We start from the raw sequence: 18,997 nt of genomic DNA on the forward strand, positions 1-18,997 counted from the left end.
AATTTTTGTATTTTTAGTAGAGACGGGGTTTCACCATGTTGGCCAGGCTGGTCTCGAACTCCTGACCTCAGGTGATCCGCCTGCCTTGGCCTCCCAAAGTGTGGGAATTACAGGCGTGAGCCACCACACCCGGCTATATGAAGGATTTTAAATAGACACTTGTTCTCTTTTTAAAGTAAATATAGTACTATTTCAGTTTTATAGCTAGCTTCTTTGGCCTCCATTTCTTTTAGTAACTTAGGTTAAAAAACTTTGGAGTTAGTATTCAAATTCAGGTTGACTGAATATAAGAGCTTTTGCTCTTAATATATTGTACTGTGGGTGGTACCTCTCCAGCTGACATTTTGAGAGTACAAGCTGGGAGATAAGAGCAAGTGGGATATGCCTTCTGGACAGAGGCACTAGAAAGACCATAGCAGACAATTTAGGCTATATAGCTTTTTTTTTTTGAGACAGGGTCTCGCTCTGTCACCCAGGCTGAAGTGTAGTGGCACCATCATAGCTCACTGCAGCCTTAGACTCCTGGGCTCAACTGATCCTCCTGCCTCAGCCTCTTGAGTATCTGGGACTATAGATATAAGCCACTATACCCAGCTAATTTTTTATTTTTTTGTAGAGACAGAGCCTCATTATGTTGTCCAGGCCAGTCTCAAATTCCTGGCCTTAAGCAGTCCTCCTGTTGGGGGCCTCCCAAAGTGCTGAGACTACAGGCATGAGCCACCACACCTGTTCAGCTGCATAGTTCCTTTTAGGTTATATAGTTCTTAAACTGTATACAGGCCTCAGCTGAATCCAAAAATGTGAAATCTGAAATGCTCCAAAAGTTGAAACTTTTTTAATGCTGACATGATGCCACAGTGGGAAATTTTACACATGACCTCATGTGAGGGGCTGCAGTCAAAACACAGCCAAGCTGGGCATGGTGGCATGCACCTGTAGTCCCAGCTTTTCAGGAGCCTGAGGTAGGAGGATCATTTGAGTCCAGGAGTTCAAGGCTGCAGCAAGCTGGGATTGTACTACTGTGCTTGCTCCAGCCTGGGCAACAAAGCAAGACACCGTCTCTTAAAAACAAAAACAAAACACAGGCATACAACACAGTTTATTCCATGTCCCAAAATTATTAAAAAATATTGTATAAAATTACCTTCAGGCCATGTGTATAAGGGGTATATGAAACATAAACAAATTTGGAGATATCTGGCCCCAAGATATCTCGTGTATATGCAGATATTCCAGAATCTGAAAAAGTTGGACATACTTAGTGTCCCAAGTGTTTTCAATAAGGGTTACTCAACCTGCAGTTTTTTTTTCATCATTCTAGTTATGTTTACACATTGTCAGTTTTGATTTTTCAGTGTTCTCACCTCTGTAGAGGTAGGCATGAAAACCAGCTGCGTACTTTGACTTTTGGATATAATATTGTCTACCATTTAATTCCAAGCCATATTCTGTTATTTTAAAAATATTTATTTATTGTTTGTTTGATTGATTGATTGATTGTTTTTGAGACAGAGTCTCACTTGTCGCCCAGGCTGGAGTGCAGTGGTGTGATCTCAGCTCACTGCAGCCTCAGCTTCCCGGGTTCAAGCGATTCTCGTACCTCAGCCTCCCGAGTAGCTGGGATTACAGGTGTGTGCCCAGCTAATTTTTGTATTTTTTGTAGACGTGGGGTTTTAACCACGTTGGCATGAACTACTGGCCTCAAGTGATCCACGCGCCTCGACCTCCCAAAGTGCTGGGATTATAGGTGTGGGCCACCGTGCCAGGCCTTATTTCTTTTTCTGGACTTACTTATTTTTTATTTTTATTTTTTGAGACGGAGTCTTGCTCTGTAACCAGGCTGGAGTGCAGTGGCGTGATCTCGGCTAACTGCAACCTCCGACTCCCTGGTTCAAGCGATTCTCCTGCCTCAGTCTCCCGAGTGCTGAGACTGGGACTATAGGCATGCACCACCACGCCTAGCTAATTTTTGTATTTTTAGCAGAGACGGGGTTTCACCATGTTGGCCAGGATGGTCTCAATCTCTTGACCTCGTGATTCACCTGCCTCGGTCTCCCAAAGTGCTGGGATTACAGGCATGAGCCACCGCACATGGCTGGACTTATTTATTTTTATAATTTTTTTAGAGACAGGGTCTCACAGTGTTGCCCAGGCTGGTCTTGAACTCCTGGGCTCAAGTGATCCTCCTGCCTTGGCCTCCCAAAATGTTGGGATTACAAGTGTGCGTCACTCACTGCACCTGGCTTCTGATATTTTGCCCTGTGTTGCTTCTGTGAGGTATACATTTACTTTGTCAGCTTGGAGTAGTTCTTTGTCATAGAGCATAAGATTTGGCCTCCTCAAGTGAGCTGTTTATAGCACTTAAGTTTTGTCTCTGATTAAGTGGCTAGAAACTTGACAGCTAGAGCTGTGGGACAACTGCATTTTCTTAAGTTCTGGTGTAATGTGGCTGGGTGTGGTGGCTCACGCCTGTAATCCCAGAACTTTGGGAGGCTGAGGCAGGCAGATCGCTTGAGCCCAGGAGTTTGAGACCAGCCTGGGCAACATGGTGAAACCCTGTCCCTACTAAAAATTCAAAAATTAGCCAGGCATGGTGGGTGTGTGCCTATAATCCTAGCTACTTGGGAGGCTGATCTGGGAGGATCACTAGAATGGGGCAGGGGTGGGGGGTGTGAGGTTGCAGTGAACCAAGATCATGCCACTGCACTCCAGCCTGGGTGAGGGCAGCGAGATCCTGTCTCACAAAAAAACAATATTAACTAAGCGAGCTTGGAGTCTACAGTCTAATTATAATAGTCTAATTATAACAAGCCATCTCCCTCAGAAACCTATCTCATATCTTTCTTCGTATTCGATACTTAGAATTTTTAATTTTAATTTTAATTTTTTATTTGAGACAGTCTCTCGCTCTGTCACCCGGGCTGGAGTGCAATGGCACAATCTCAGCTCACTGCAACCTCCACCCCACTGGGATTCAAGTAATTCTTGTGCCTCAGCCTCCCGAGTAGCCGGGATTACAGGTGACTGCCACCATGCGTGGCTAATTTTTATATTTTTAGTAGAGACAGGATTTCACCATGTTGGCCAGGCTGGTCTTGAACGCCTGACCTCAAGTGATCCACCCGCCTCGGTCTCCCAAAGTGCTGAGATTACAGGCGTGAGCCACCGCACCCGGCCAGTCAACTCTTTCTGTGTGATTCATTGGCTTGTACTAAAGATGAATTTCAGCATTTATGCATATTTATCTTTTGAGGCTTATTTGGTATTGGGGGTTTTCCTCTCTCACTTTTTGCTAATGAGGAAAACAAATGGATAATTGAAAAGATTAACTCAGAGTAATGAATAAAATTACTGGAATTCAATTGAATACAATCGTCTTCAACACTGGGCTCTAAAATGTTCAGGTTAGGTCACCCAACGTTCCAATTTATGGGTTTTGGAAAAAGCAGATGGCTTTAACAGGTGAATATCATACACTTTAGGTAGGTATTCTTGTGTATCTATTTGGCAGACAAGTAGAGAAACATTTCAGGCATAAATACAATTGTTAACATTTGGGATTATAGTCTTAACCTTTCCTCACTGATTAGAATTCTGTAGTGACACATTTGAGATTAGCTTTGTTAACAAAGTCATTTCTTGTTAGAATTGACTTTTTTAAAGAAAATAAGTTAGCTTTACTCACTTGTGTAGTAATTCCACATTAAAATAAAGTTTCAGCTATTTTTGGGGTGTAAGAATAGTTGGTAAGTATGATCAAGTTATTTTTTTTCTAGATTTAGTTGGTATATATTGATCAGTAGGATTCTCTGTATGTTTGAGATACTATACCAGTTGAAGATGTGGACTTAAACAAGTGAGAAGGAGTGCTTGTATATCAAGTCTACTCACGCTAGTTCAGGTTAGCATACTTATTCCAAAGTGGTTTACCTGAAATTTCAATGTCTTTGATAAAGCAGTGTATTACTCATAGCTTTATTGACCACATAAATAACGTATATTTTTCATCAGTGCTTTTTTTTAATTCACTTGTCTTCACGTGTCCTTGTTCTTAGATGAGAATGCGGCAAATTTCATAAATTTTATGGCCTATGTATCTTGCTTTTTCTACGTGTCAGTTTTGAGATGTTTCCCTCTTTTCCTTTAAGAATTGCTTGAAGTGAGGAAGCAAAAAACTAGTACTGTTGTTAAGGAGTTTCTTTGATTCAAAAAGTAACGAGAACGTATGATAGGAACGGGAATGTTAGGCCCAGGGGAGATTATATAATAAGGACAAGATGTTGCCTTTGTCTCTTTGAAATTTAAACTCTATGTGGGGAGACAAGAACAATAAATGCAAGTCAAGGCTGTATGTGATTGTCAGATTGTAAAGTATATGCTGTAGGAGTTGAGTTTAGTAGTAGTATCTGGAAAGGTAAGAAAAGGATAGGAAAAGGCATAATAGTGCTGAGTACCACCTAGTAGACATTCAGATAATTATCAAAGGCTTTAATGGTCCCTCAGTGGATTAAGGTAGATATGGGGGTGATGTGGTATGTGTGTGGTGTGGAGGCTGAGAGGGAGGAAGGTGGTGAAACAAGAGCAATACGAAAAATAATTTGAGAGCTTGGGCAAGATGAGTGAGCCCGTCTCTATAAAAAGTTTAAAAAAATTAGCCAGCTGAGGAGACTTGGGAGGGAGGATCGCTTGAACCCAGGAGTTCGAGGCTGCAATGAGCTATGATTGTGCCACTGCACTCCAGCCTAGACTCTGGGTGACAGTGGGTAACAGAGCAAGACCCTGTCAAAAAAAGAAAAGAAAGAAAGATGTTGAACAAGACTGATCTAGATTTGAACTTAAAAGAGACCACCATAGCTATTGAGATTCCTTCTGGAGAGTAGTGTAAAAGCAGCTTAACTAGGTAGGAAAATGATAATCCCAGCACTTTGGGAGGCCGAGGTGGGCAGATCACTTGAGACCAGGAATTTGAGACCAGCCTGGCCAACATGGTGAAACCCCGTCTCTACTAAAAATACGAAAATTAGCCAGGCTTGGCTGGGCGCGGTGGCTCACGCCTGTAATCCTAGCACTTTGGGAGGCCAAGGTGGGTGAATCACCAGAGTTTGGGAGTTCAAGATCAGCCTGACCAACATGGAGAAACCTCATCTCTACTAAAAATACAAAATTAGCCGGGCTTGATGGTACATGCCTGTAATCCCAGCTAGTCGGGAGGCTGAGGCAGGAGAATCACTTGAACCTGGGAGGCGGAGGTTGTGGTGAGCCGAGATCGTGCCATTGCACTTCAGCCTGGGCAACAAGAGTGAAATTTCATCTCAAAATATAATAATAATAATAATAATATTAGCCAGGCATGGTGGCTAACACCTGTAATCCCAGCTATACATGGGAGGCTGAGGCAGGAGATTCGCTTGAACCCAGGAGGTGGAGGTTGCAGTGAGCTGAGATCGTGCCACTGTACTCCACCCTGGGCCACAGAGTGAGACTTGGTTTCAAAAAAAAGAAAGTGGGCCGGGCGCGGTGGCTCACGCCTGTAATCCCAGCACTTTGGAAGGCCAAGGCGGGTGGATCACGAGGTCAGGAGATCAAGACCATCCTGGCTAACATGGTGAAACCCCGTCTCTACTGAAAATACAAAAAAATTAGCCGGGCGTGGCGGCGGGTGCCCGTAGTCCCAGCTACTCGGGAGGCTGAGGCAGGAGAATGGCGTGAACCCGGGAGGTGGAGCTTGCAGTGAGCTGAGATTGCGCCACTGCACTCCAGCCTGGGCGACAGAGCGAGACTCCGTCTCAAAAAAAAAAAAAAAAAAAGAAAGAAAGTGATAATACTGTAATCCCAGTACTTTGGGAGACTGAGGTGGGTGGATCACCTGAGGTCAGGAGTTCGAGACCAGCCTGGTCAACTTGGTAAAACCCCATCTCTAGTAAAAAAAAAATAAAATTAGCTGGGTGTGGTGGCAGGTGCTTGTAATCTCAGTTACTTGGGAGGATGAGGCAGGAGAATTGCTTGAACCTGGGAGGCAGAGGTTGCAGTGAGCCAAGATCGCACTATTGCACTCCAGCCTGGGCGACAGTAAGATTCTGTCTCAGAAAAAAAGAAAAAGTGATCATAATGTCAGATATTTATTGAGTGCTCCCTATCTTCTAAGTGGTGTTTTTGGCAGTTAAATGCAGCTATAATCAAGATAAAAGCAAATCTCTGTCCTAAAGAAGCTTGTATTCTAGTGGGAGGAAATGGGCATTACATAAAATATTTATAAATAAAAAATAAACAGCCAACTCTCATAGTAATAAATGCTAGGAGGGCTGGGCATGGTGGCTCACACCTATAATCCCAGCACTTTGGGTGGCTGAGGTGGGTGGATCACAAGGTCAAGAGATCGAGACCATCCTGGCCAACATGGTGAAACTCCGTCTGTACTAAAAATACAAAAATTAGTGGGTGTGGTGGTGTGTGCCTGTAGTCTCAGCTACTCGGAAGGCTGAGGCAGGAGAATTGCTTGAACCCAGTAAGTAGAGTTTGCAGTGAGTCGAGATCACGCTACTGCAATCCAGCCTGGCGACAGTGAGACCCCATCTCAAAAATAAATAAATAAATAAATAAATAAAATAGTAATAATAATAATAAATGCTAGGAATAAAATAAGGTACTATAATATAGCATGATGGGAGAATCTCAAAGGAAATAACATTTGAGGTGTCATCTTTTTAAAAAAATTATTTTAGATTCAAGGGGTACATGTGCATGTTTGTTACACGTGTATGTTGCATGTTGGTGGGGATTGGGCTTCTAGTGTGCCCATTACCCAAATAGTAGTGAACATTGTACTCACTGGGTAATCTTATTATTATTGTTATTATTTAGATGGGTTCTTGCTCTGTTGCCCAGGCTGGAGTGCAGTGGCGTCATCTCGGCTCACTGCAACCTCTGCCTCCCGGGTTCAAGTGATTCTTCTGCCTCAGCCTCCCAAGTAGGTGGGATTACAGGCACCCGCCATCATGCCCAGCTAATTTTTGTATTTTTGGTAGAGACAGGGTTTTGGCATGTTGGTCAGGCTGGTCTGGAACTCCTGACCTCAGGTGATCCACCTATCTTCGCCTCCCAAAGTGCTGGGATTACAAGCGTGAGCCACGGCCCCTGGCCCCCATTAGGTAATTTTTCAACCCACTGCCCCATCTTTTGGAGCCCCAAGTGTTAATTATTTCCTTCTTTATGTCCATGTGTACCCATTGTTTAGCTCCCACTTACAAGTGAGAACATTTAGTATTTGGTCTTTTGTTTCTGAGTTAGTTCACTAAGGATAATGGCCTCCAGCTCCATACATGTTGCTGCAAAGGACATGATTTCATTCATTTTTATGGCTGTGTGAGGTGTCATTTTATTATCGAGAAGCAGCAGTCTGGTGAAGATCTGGAGGGAATGGTATTCCAAGAAGGAACAGCAGGTGAAAGGGCTGTGAGCCAGAAATTATCTTGGAATGTATGAGGGACAGAGAGAAGGCTAATGTGGCTAAAACCTAGAGAATGAAGAGGAGGGACTATGGAAAGAGGTAAGGTCAGAAAGAAGATAAGCAGGTATGTGGAGTGGGCTGTGAGTGGAGAGAGAAAAATTAAGGACAAATGAGGTTTGATCTGAGCAGTTGGGTAGATGGTAGTATTACTGTCATAGGAACGACTTGGGGGAGGACTGAATTAGGTATATGGGATAATCGTCATCAGTTCAATTTTGACCATGCTATATTTGAGATAAATAGGAGGTATCCAAGTAGTACCCAAAAAGGAAGTCCCTATTAGCTGGATGGGTGGGAGGAGCCAACAAATGAGATTAAGGAGGAGTAGCAGTGAGGGGAGGAGGAAAAACTGAAGAATGTGGTCTGTGAAAGCCTAGGAAAGAAATTGATCACTAGCTTTAAGATGCTGGTCTCGTAGCTTATTAAAAGCTGTTTGGCTAATGAGAATGAATAGAGAGGAGAGAGAGAGAGACTGATGGTAGAGGAGAGGAAATAAATAGAAAATGGAAGTCCTTGAGGCGAGAGGATAGGACACTGAGCAAAGTGGTGGGATCATCAATTGAGAGTGGTCATGGAGATCATGGTGATAGAGATTTGGGGTAGGGGAATGTGTGAAATAGGCATCTGGGAGAGTAAGGGAACAGAGTGGCACAAGCCATAGAGTTAGTAAATGGCAGGGATAGGATTCTGACCTAGGTATCAAAGTTTGATTTTTTTTCTGTATTAAATTGCCACCCCTAGGCCAGGCGTGCCTGTACTGGCTCATGCCTGTAATCCCAACACTTGGGAGGCCAAGGCGGACAGATTGTTTGAGCTTAGGACGTCTGAGACCAGCCTGGGCAACATGGTGAAACCCTGTCTCTACAAAAAATATAAAAATTAGCTGGACGTAAGTGGCGTGTGCCTCTAGTCCCAGCTACTCAGGAGGCTGAAGTGGGAGGATAACTTGAGCCCGGGAGGCAGAGGTTGCAGTGAGCCAAGATTGTGCCACTGCCTCCAGCCTGGGTGACAGCCAGGTCCTGTCTCAAATTTAAAAAGCCACCCTAACAAGCAAAGTAATAAATACTAAAGGTGTGTTTTCATAGAGAATCAGAAAAATTGAGACCAGGTGAGCCCAAAAGTGAAGCTTAAAAGAAAGCACCTTACTGGCTTTTCTACTCATGGCAATTATTATTTGTTACCTTGTATTATAGTTATTTGATGTACCTCTGTGCCATGTTACTTCAAGTAAGTATGAAATTCCTGGTGGGGTAGAGACTGTGAACTGACATTTTGCCTTTACAGGCCTAGCACTGCCTTTACAAGGTGGATCCTTAAATAATTATTGAACAAATAGCCTCTGATTGATATGAGAAGTGATATTTAAGTGCTGCCTTTCTAAAATGTCATTCAGGCCGGGTGTGGTGGCTTACACCTATAATCCCAGCACTTTGGGAGACCGAGGTGGGTTGATCACTAGAGGTCAGGAATTCGAGACCAGCCTGGCCAACATGGTGAAACCCTGTCTCTACTAAAAATACAAAAATCAGCCATGCGTGGTGGCACATGCCTATAATCCCAGCTACTCCAGCGGCTGAAGGAGGAGAATCGCTTGGGAAGCGGAGATTGCAGTGAGCCAAGATCGTGCCACTGCACTCCAGTGTGGGCACCAGAGTGAGACTCTGTGTCAAAAAAAAAAAAAAAAAAAAAGGTCATTGAGGAGTCCATCAGCATGGTTGTGTGCTACTGAGATATGTTTTGATGCAGTTTTCACATTTGCCGTAAGCCCAGCTCACTCTTGGTAGTTAGCTAGGACATCCATTCCCTACCAAAACTCTAGCCTACAGAAGGATTGGCTCAGTGTGTTTAGAAGAGGTTTGCAAATGTGTATGACCATAGTCCAAGCAGAGAGCTAGGTAGATGTGACCTTTTGTGATAAAAGTTTTAATTTTGAATACTTCTGCCTGATGCATATTTCTAGATCACTGAAGATTGGAGGAAGTTTAACTCTTGAATATATAACTCCATAGGTGCTTAAATGTGTAAATGTCAAAACATGCATGACTTTAACTCATTCATTCCAAACTTTTTCCCCCCACAACAGATGCTTCCACCTGTACTTGCTGGGAAGCAGATCAAGGATTTAGAAACCTAAAATTAAAGCAAAACATGAGGTATAGTGTAGGATGGGGCAGCAGGAGCACTGAAATTCCTGGTTTCCTAATGGTGAAGGTAATCACTTAGTAATTGAGAAGAGTTCCCTGACAATATTTCTGTTTCTGTCTTGCTTTGGGCAGGGGACAACAAGCACATTTCTTCTAGGAAGTTAAGGGTGCTGCTATCCTACCTCTGGGCTAGGATATGTTAAAAGCAATATTATGAAATACTCTTTGGTTTGTAATTGGTGGCTTCCTTTCTTTTGTTATCAGTTTTCCTGTCTTTGAGTTTTCTCTTCACAGTATCGTTACCCCTGTAATCTCATACTCCAGAGTCTAGTTTTTATGTAGCTTATTTTTTATCAGTGCTTATCAGAATATAAATTTAGGAAGATTTGAGGTAATGTTTTTCCAGCTGAGGCTCTAGGATTTCCAAGGGTCCACATACTCTTTTTTTTGAGACAGGTTCTCACTCTGTGGCGCTGGAGTGCAGTGGCGTGATGTTGGCTCACTGCAACCTCTGCCTCCTGGGTTCAAGCGATTCTCATGGCTCAGCCTCCTGAGTAGCTGGGATTATAGGCATGTGCCACCACGCCTGGCTAATTTTTGTATTTTTAGTAGAGATGGGGTTTCACCATGTTGGCCAGGCTGGTCTCCAACTCCTGGACTCATGTGATCTGCCTGCCACGACCTCCCAAAGTGAACCACCACGTCTGGCCCACATATTCTTAAGGGTTGGGGATTCTGTGAGAATTTTTAACAGCTTTTCATATTTGATTATCTTTAAGTTTAAAAAATAATTACAGAATGGTTTAAAAAATAGAGATTTCCACTGGGTACAGTTGCTCATGCCTGTAATCCCAGCACTTTGGGAGGCTAAGGCGGGAAGATCGCTTGAGCTCAGGAGTTTGAGACCAACCTGGACCACATAGACTCCTGTCTCTACAAAAAATATATATTACAGTATATTTTTTAAAACACAGAGATTTCCTATATACCCTTCACCCAGATTCCCAAGATAAGAACATTTTACCACATTTGTTTTGTCATTCTTTCTTTATATACATATATTTACACATCATTACTTTTTTCCTGGAATGCTGGAAATTTGCAGACACAATGCCTCTTTACTCCTATATCCTCAAATGTGTATTTCCTAAAAACAAGGTTACAGTGATCAAATTCAGGAAATTAACATTGATACAATATTATTTTCTAACCTACAGACCTTAAAAATTATTTTGACAAGTTTTAAGTTTAAAATTCTCTGCAATGACAGTTCTCAAATGAAATAAATTTTAATAGGCTAATTTTTGTTTTCTGTCAGAATTCTTGAACTGTGATCTATTCTTATATGTCCGACAGTTTTTTTCTTTAAATGAGGCCTCTACTACACTCAAGTGTAAGAAACACTGTATTTTAGTTTTAGTAAGAAATCTTTAGGTAGGAGTGAATTTTTGAAGTCTTTGCTTATTAAAATCAAGATAAAGTAAAAAGCTATTTCTGATTTGTAGTTACGAAATTCAGTAGAAGGTCTGGAGTGAGACCTAGGACCTCACTTTTGGCTGTCCACCTTGAGGACAGGAATATTCTTTGTCTTATCTTAGTTAAGTTCTTATCCAGATTCTTAAACATTTTTGATGTCAAGGAAACTTAAGTATCCTGTACAGTGACACATCTAGTTTTGTTTTTGAGACAGAGTCTCCCTCTATCTTCTAGGCTGGAGTGTAGTGGCACAATCTCTGCTCACTGTAACTTCCACCTCCTGGGCTCAAGAGATCCTCCTGCCTCAGCCTTCCAAGTAGCTGCGACTATAGGCATGTACCACCACACCTGGCTGATTTTTGTAGTTTTGTAGTAGACTTTGTCTCAAAAAATATTAGCCCGGTGCGGTGGCTCACACCTGTAGTCCCAGCTACTCAGGAGGCTGAAGCAGAAAAATCACTTGAGTTTGGAAGTTTGAGGCATCAGTGAGCCAAGATTGCGCCACTGGACTCCAGCCTGGAAGATAGAATGAGATCCTGTCTCAAACAAAAAAAAAGAAAAGATATGTGTATGTTCATATATGCACACAAAGTTTTAGAAATAAGAATATGCAAACTAGGCCAGGCATAGTGGCTCACGCCGGTAATCCCAGCACTTTGGGAGGCTGAGGTGGGCAGATCACGAGGTCAGGAGTTCAAGACCAGCCTGGCCAGCATGGTGAAACCCTGTCTCTACTAAAAATACAAAAATTAGCTGGGCATGGTGGCTCGCACCTGTAGTCCCAGCTACTCGCGAGGCTGAGGCAGGAGAATTGCTTGAACCCAGGAGGTGGAGGTTGCAGTGAGCTGAGGTCACGCCACTGTACTGCAGCCTGGGTGACAGAGCGAGACTCCATCTCAAAAAATAAATAAATTAAAAAAAAGAATATGCAAACTTAACAATAGTTGCTCTGGGGAGAGTGATTTGTTTTTAGTTGTATATCTCTTTGTATTATAAAATTTCCCCCAGCTACATATAGTACTTTTTCAAATAAAGAAAATTAATTTGGCCAGACACAGTGGCTCACGCCTGTAATCCCAGCACTTTGGGAGACCGAGGCAGGCGGATCACGAGGTCAGGAGATTGAGACCACCCTGGCTAACACGGTGAAACCCTGTCTCTACTAAAAATGCAAAAAATTAGCCGGGCGTGGTGGTGGGCGCCTGTAGTCCCAGCTACTCGGGAGGCTGAGGCAGGAGAATGGCGTGAACCTGGGAGGCAGAGCTTGCAGTGAGCCGAGATCACGCCACTGCACTCCAGGCTGGGCGACAGAGTGAGACTCTGTCTCAAAAAAAAAAAAATTAATTTAAAATGTACTAAAAATGAGCTAAAAGCTGTCATTCTGTAACTTCTATTTGTTGGTCACAGTTCTGACTTTCAGAATTGCACAAAATAAGATTATTTCATCTTCTAAGCTTTCTGATAGTTTGAAATAAACCACTATGGTCCTGTAAATCTTTTTTCTTCTAAGGTAGATAAAAATACTTCTATTTAGCTTTAACCATTTCTTGTGTGACATGGTATCCAGAATAGATTTCTTTACTATCCAACTTGTTTATATTTATTAATGCACTTGATAGGGCCAAATTGCTCTCATTTATCGGGCTTCTCTTTGTAAACCTTACTTCTAATGTCCTAGCCTGAGAGATTGGTTGGTTGGTTTTTTTTTTAAGTCATGTCATTCTTTGGTTCCTTGAGCTTGCCATGACTAAAACGCTTAACTAAGTCTTTTTCTATATATACCATGTGACCTAATAGAGATTTATCTTCATCTTGATATGGTTTCTTTAAATATAATTCCATCAGCAAGCTGCAGATTTGCCCACTATACTATTTTTTTGGCAGATAACTGGCTAACATATTCTTTTTTTTTTCCTCTGTAGTAGTTTTTTGAAAGAAGAAATAGGCTATTCTAGCATGATCTCATCCTGTGGAGTTAAATACTTGTTTTCACATGCCTCATTTTTTATGGTAGGGAGTACAGGAGGTTTAATACTCTTAACTTCTTGTTTCTATACCCTTGTTTCATCAAACTTTCTTCAAAAACTCTCTTTGCTCTTGATATTATTTACCAAAACAAGTGTTCTTATGTTAAAAACATTTGTAGCTAATTCTTGCTGTTAATTGTGGTCTCACAATTGTATTAATTTCTTCAAAAAGGTCCTGCCCTCTTATTGCTGCAGCAATCTACTCTTCCTGGCTGTACCTAGGTCTCCTACTTAAGAAGACTCTCCTGGAAATGTACTTCAACCCTAAAATAATACTCTGACCATAATTTCCAGTTCTTCCACCTTATTGACCCTTCTACCTCTCTTCCTGGTTTCCACCAAATCCACTCTTTGAAGCCCCCAATATCTTGTCCCTACCCTGTTGAGTTTATCAGCTTCCTTCAGATTTCACTCCCTGTCTATTATCTAGGGATCTTTAGGTCAGTTATTTTAATATTTTTGAGAAATCAGTTCTCTCAACTTCTTGCCTTCTACCCCTCTTGTCCCGCCAATCTTGCTGGATTAATTCACTAGTTGTTGCCTCTGATGGCTTAATCCCTTCAACAAAAATAGAATAAGTATGCTAATAAGCTCAATTATAAATTGGTAATGTCCAACTTTGGGCAGCAACATTGAGGATTACAGTCTACTTCCATTTCTGTTGCCTAACGCTTGAATTTTCTTTATCTTTCACCCTGTCTCTTCCCCCAGCTTTCAACTAATTACGTCAGAAAAGTAGAGACCAATTTTTTCTTTTTTCTTTTTTTTTGAGGCGGAGTCTCATTCTGTCGCCCAGGCTAGAGTGCAATGGTGTGATCTCACTGTAACCTCCACCACCCAGGTTGAAGCGATTCTCCTGCCTCAGCCTCCCAAGTAGCTGGGATTACAGGCACTTGCCATCATGCCTGGCTAATTTTTGTATTTTTGTAGAGATGGGGTTTCACCATGTTGGGCAGGCTGGTCTTGAACTCCTAACCTCAGGTGATCCGCCCACCTCGACCTCCCAAAGTGCTGGGATTACAGGCGTGAGCCACTGCGCCCAGCCTGTATCTGCTTCTCTTGAGATCACTTCCTTAATCTAATTTGGTGATTCCATACTTTTTCTGTGATCTAAACAACTTGTCTGCTCACCAGCTCTATCATGAGGGAGGGAAGCAAGATACAGAATGGCTTGTGTGTTTTTAAAAAGAAAAACAATGATCTCTGTTTAAAAACCACACTCAAGTGCATGCACAAATGAGTGCAGAAAGCTCTGTGATCAAAGTGTTAACAGTAGTTGTCTCTGGTAAGTTGGATTGTGGACTTTTCTTTTGCTTGTTTGTAATTTGATTTTTATCTATTAACATTAAATGCTTTTAATGATGAGAAAATTTCCCTCCAAATTTCTGGTAGTGCTTATATTCTTTTATTATAAACATTTTATTTTATCAAGTTCTGGGAAATGTCATTTCTTTTCTTTTCTTTTTTAAACATTTCCCCCTCCTGTCTTGTCATTTCTGTCAAACAATTCTTTGATTTCTAAAATGGACCTTCATTATGCCCCCTTCCCTCCCAGCTCCACAAATTTACAATATAACCTGAGCCTATTTTCATCATATTTTGTCAGGATTATTCTTTTCATCTGTCTGTCCAAAATAGAACTGCTGAGGCTTAAGAAAGTGTTCTGGTCACTTTTGTATTTCTAGCATTTCGTATGTGTGCATACTATGCAGATAAGCCTTGGTTGGACATCTCCTGGTACCTTCTGTCTTCTTGAAAAAATTTCAAATGGTACTAATTTAAATCAAATTGAATATACCATAGGTTCTAATATGCCATCGATTGTAAGAAAATGATTATTTTATGAACGTTGAGAAGTGAAAAAAATTTTCAGTTAAAACTATGATACCATTGATAGCATGCATCCTGTGGGCAAAATGTACATCATAGAATTGATGAAGTACAGTAGTGCTAACATCATATTTATGAGGTTTTTAGTGGTTTTGGAGTAGAAAAAAATGGTTAATTTTGGCACTGCTTCAGATCTCATTCATGTATTATCAGCTTACTGCCCCCTCTCCCCCTGTCATTACTTGGTTTCGTATGGCTACCGCAGACACTGGTGAATGGAATGAATTATGATGAAGTTAGGCCTACATTTGGGGAAAAGGGTTTCGTATGTTTCCTTTCAGGAACATTGAAAACAGATTGTTGTATTCCAGTCTTGCCACATAGCCCAATGAGTGACTAGCTGAAAATACAAATCTCGCTGTCATGTCCTTCTGTAGCTTCCTTTTCTCCAAGTAGACAGTCCCTCAGTATGCCTTGGTGTGCTAGTGTACACTAGACTTGTGGCTTTTGATTTCTCTTAGTCAGTGTGGTTACCTTTGTTAGCATATAACCCAGAGAGCTGCGCACTGTGTTATGGAGCAGATGCACTGTAATGTGGAATAGTCTTGCCTTTGGAACAGTTGAACAGATACCAAAAACGATTGGGAAGCATTGATCCATAAGACGAAATATGATTCTTCTCATGAGAAACCTGACCACTGCCTCCTACTCCATCTTATTGTTGGCTTCTTTCTGCCTTACACCTTATATTCAGGTAATATTGAACTGTTTATAGATACTTTACACATATTATTCTATGTTATTTTGTGTGTGTGTGTGTATGTGTGTGTGAGACAGGTTTTCACTCAGTTGCTCAGACTGGAGTACAGTGGCATGATCTTGGCTCAGTGCAATTTCTGTCTCCCAGGCTCAAGCAATCCTCCCAACTTAGCCTTCCTTTTAAAAATTATTTTTCTTTTTTTTTTTTTTTTTTTGAGATGGAGTTTTGCTCTTGTTGCCCAGGCTGGAGTGCAATGGCACGACCTTGGCTCCCTGCAACCTCCACCTCCCGGGTTCAGGTGATTCTCAGCCTCCTGAGTAGCTGTGATTACAGGCACGCACCACCATGCTCGGCTAATTTTGTATTTTTAGTACAGATGGGGTTTCACCATGTTGGCCAGGCTGGTCTCGAGCTCCTGACCTCAGGTGATCTGCCTGCCTTGGCCTCCCAAAGTGCTGGGATTACAGGCATGAGCCACCGCACCTGGCCTAAAAATTATTTTTAAGAGAGATGAGGATTTGCTATGTTACCCAGGATGGTCTCGAACTCCTGAACTCAAGTGATCCTCCCAACTTAGCCTCTTAAAATGTTGGGATTACAAGCGTGGGCCACTATGCCCAGCCTTATTTTATGTGTTAATCTCTGACTCTGCCTGGGATCTTCTCACAAATGTATTCTTCAAAAACGAATCCTCTCTTCAGGAATTTTTTTTTTTTTTGTAAAGACAGCCATCACCACAGCTGGAGTGCAGTGGTGTGATCATGGCTACCTGCAGCCTCGACCTCCTGGGCTCAGGTGATCCTCCCACCTCAGCCTCCCAGGTAGCTGGGACTATAAGTGCACGCCACCATGCCTGGCTATTTTTTTGTATTTTTTATAGAGACAGAGTTTCACCATGTTGCCCAGTCTAGTCTCAATCTCCTGGGCTCAAGCCATCAGCCAGCCCCAGCCTCCCAAAGTGCTGGGATTACAGGTGTGAGCCACCACACCTGGGCAGGAAAAATTCTTTGCATTCCTGTTTTCCCACTAAACTGAGTTGCTTATCGTCCTCTTTGCTGCCTCACTATATATATTTCTATTCTTATATTTACTCCATTATGTTGGAATTACTTTTGTTACAAATTTCTTTTTTTGTAACTTACTGGAAGCTGAACTTTTTGAGGGCAGGGATGCTGCTTTATTCAAATTTGGTCTTCAGCCCTTAGCATAGTATGTGGCACTATCTTGAGTAAATATTTGTTAAACTAAATGTAACTGAGTCTGAAGGAATGGACAATCCATATAGAATATACCTGTAGGTAGTAAGTATCCTAAGTTTTAATACAAATAACTATTATTTTAATCGTTTTTAAGTATTTATGATTTCTTTTTATTCTTTTGCATGTTTTCTTGGCTGAATGGAAATAGAGAAGAAGAAAACGAGGTAAGTATAATTTAACTAGTCATTCAGTGATTATGAGATGGACCACTAAACACATTTTAGAAATTGGGTAAAAGCTGAAAACACTCAAAATGTAGCTATCATTTTGAATGTGAAATGAAGTAGTAGTTTTTAATTTTGTTTTTAGAGCCATGGTAACTTATCCCAGTGAGGGATGTTGTGTATCTCAGAAAAATGGTTTTTAAACTTTAGAGCTTCAAGAGATTTAGGAAAGGTAGAGAAAGTTGGAAGTTCTAAAAATATCTTTTACTTGTTTTTTATGTATTGAACTTCCATTTAAGATTTAACTTGAAAAGTGGATTCGGTTTCTTAAAAGTATTTGGCTCATGCCTGTAATCCTAGCACTTTGGGAAGCTGAGGCAGGTGGATCACTTGAGGTCCGGAGTTTGAGACCAGCCTGGACAACATGGTGAAACCCCGTCTCTACTAAAAATAAGAAAATTAGCCAGACATGGTGGCTTAGTCCCAGCTACTCAGGAGGCTGAGGCAGGAGAATTGCTTGAACTGGGGAGGAGGAGGTTGCAGTGAGCCAAGATGGTGCCCCTGCACTTCAGTCTGGGCAACAGAGCAAGACTCTGTCTCAAAAAAATAAAGTATTTGGAATTCACTGCTCCATGATAATACATGTGAAGGTATTTACTTTCCAACTTGAATGACTACTATGTAATTTTGAAAACTGATTTCAGATTTTACTGTGTTTAAAGGGAAGTTATTCTCTTAAATAGCCAAAGTGGATTAAAGAACATTAATTAGAAGAATTTTGCATATGGGAAGTATACCACCATCTTTAATTTAGGATTGAGTTTGTTGCTGTAGATTTTTCTGATGCTCTTTCTACAACCTACATTATGCCTTGAACTTCCAAAGCTCACCATTTCCTTTGGTGATTTGGCAAACATGGAAGAAAAGTAGTCTTCTTAGGTTTATACTTTGTAACTGTTGCTCATACAGCAGTATTATTACTTGAGGGTGGGGGGCCCAGGCAGAGACAGTGATGTGTGCCAAGGCAGAGTACTCTCCAGGAAGGCAGAAGGCCTGGTCCTCATTTCGTTACCTCATCTGTAAAACAAGTAAGGTGGGAAATTCCTCTATATCAGTGGTTTCCCAAACCTGGGACATTGATTAGAATTACCTATGTAATGCTTGTTTTTTTTTTTTTTTTTTAGACCAAAAACCTCAAAATACCCCGAAAAACAAACCCTTTCCTCATCTTAGAGCTCAGTAGCTCCAGTTGATATCTGATATTTCCTAGAGTGTGGATCACAGATGAGTATTTTTTTTTTAATTTTTAAATTTTTTATTTTTTTGAGACAGAGTCTCGCTCTGTTGCCCAGGTTGGAGTTCTGTGGTGCCATCTTGGCTCACTGCAACCTCTGCCTCTGGGATTCCAGTGATTCTCCCACCTCAGCCTCCCAAGTAGCTGGGGTTGCAGGTGCATGCTGCCACACCCTGCTAATTTTTGTATTTTTAGTAGAGATGGGTTTTCATTATGTTGGCCAGGCTGGTCTCGAACTCCTGACCTCAAGTGATCCTCCCGCCTCGGCCTCCCAAGGTGCTGGGATTACAGATGTGAACCACTGTGCTCGACCCAGATGAGTATTTTTACTGTGCACTCAATGTGATGCCAGGAGACCACTGGTCTTGATGACCTCTGATTTTTCATCTCTGATAGAACACAAGAACAAACCATATTGAGTACTGAGATGTTAGATATTGCCCTTCATACAAATGTCTTTCAAACATATGTCAGGTTTTTAAAAAATTCTTTTTAAAAAATGCTACCTGGAAAATAGTTATAAAACTGAGAAGTTA

General features: G+C 41.6%; 1 protein-coding gene across 6 annotated transcripts in view; it reads left to right on the forward strand.

Moving 5' to 3' along the window:
• SETD2 (SET domain containing 2, histone lysine methyltransferase) overlaps positions 1-18,997 on the forward strand; it is a 145,788-nt gene that overhangs the window by 17,504 nt on the left and 109,287 nt on the right. For all 6 annotated transcript variants that reach the window (XR_008523327.2, XR_654549.4, XR_008523328.2 and 3 more), the window contains exon 2: positions 17,152-17,167. Coding sequence is in view for 3 of the 6 variants with exons in the window: in XM_002813811.5 (XP_002813857.2) it covers positions 17,152-17,167 (16 nt within the window). In the remaining 3 variants the exon portion in view is untranslated. The remainder of the gene's footprint in view (positions 1-17,151; positions 17,168-18,997) is intronic.

This window comes from Pongo abelii, chromosome 2 (assembly GCF_028885655.2).
Source record: "Pongo abelii isolate AG06213 chromosome 2, NHGRI_mPonAbe1-v2.0_pri, whole genome shotgun sequence".
Classification (NCBI taxonomy): Eukaryota; Metazoa; Chordata; class Mammalia; order Primates; family Hominidae; genus Pongo; species Pongo abelii.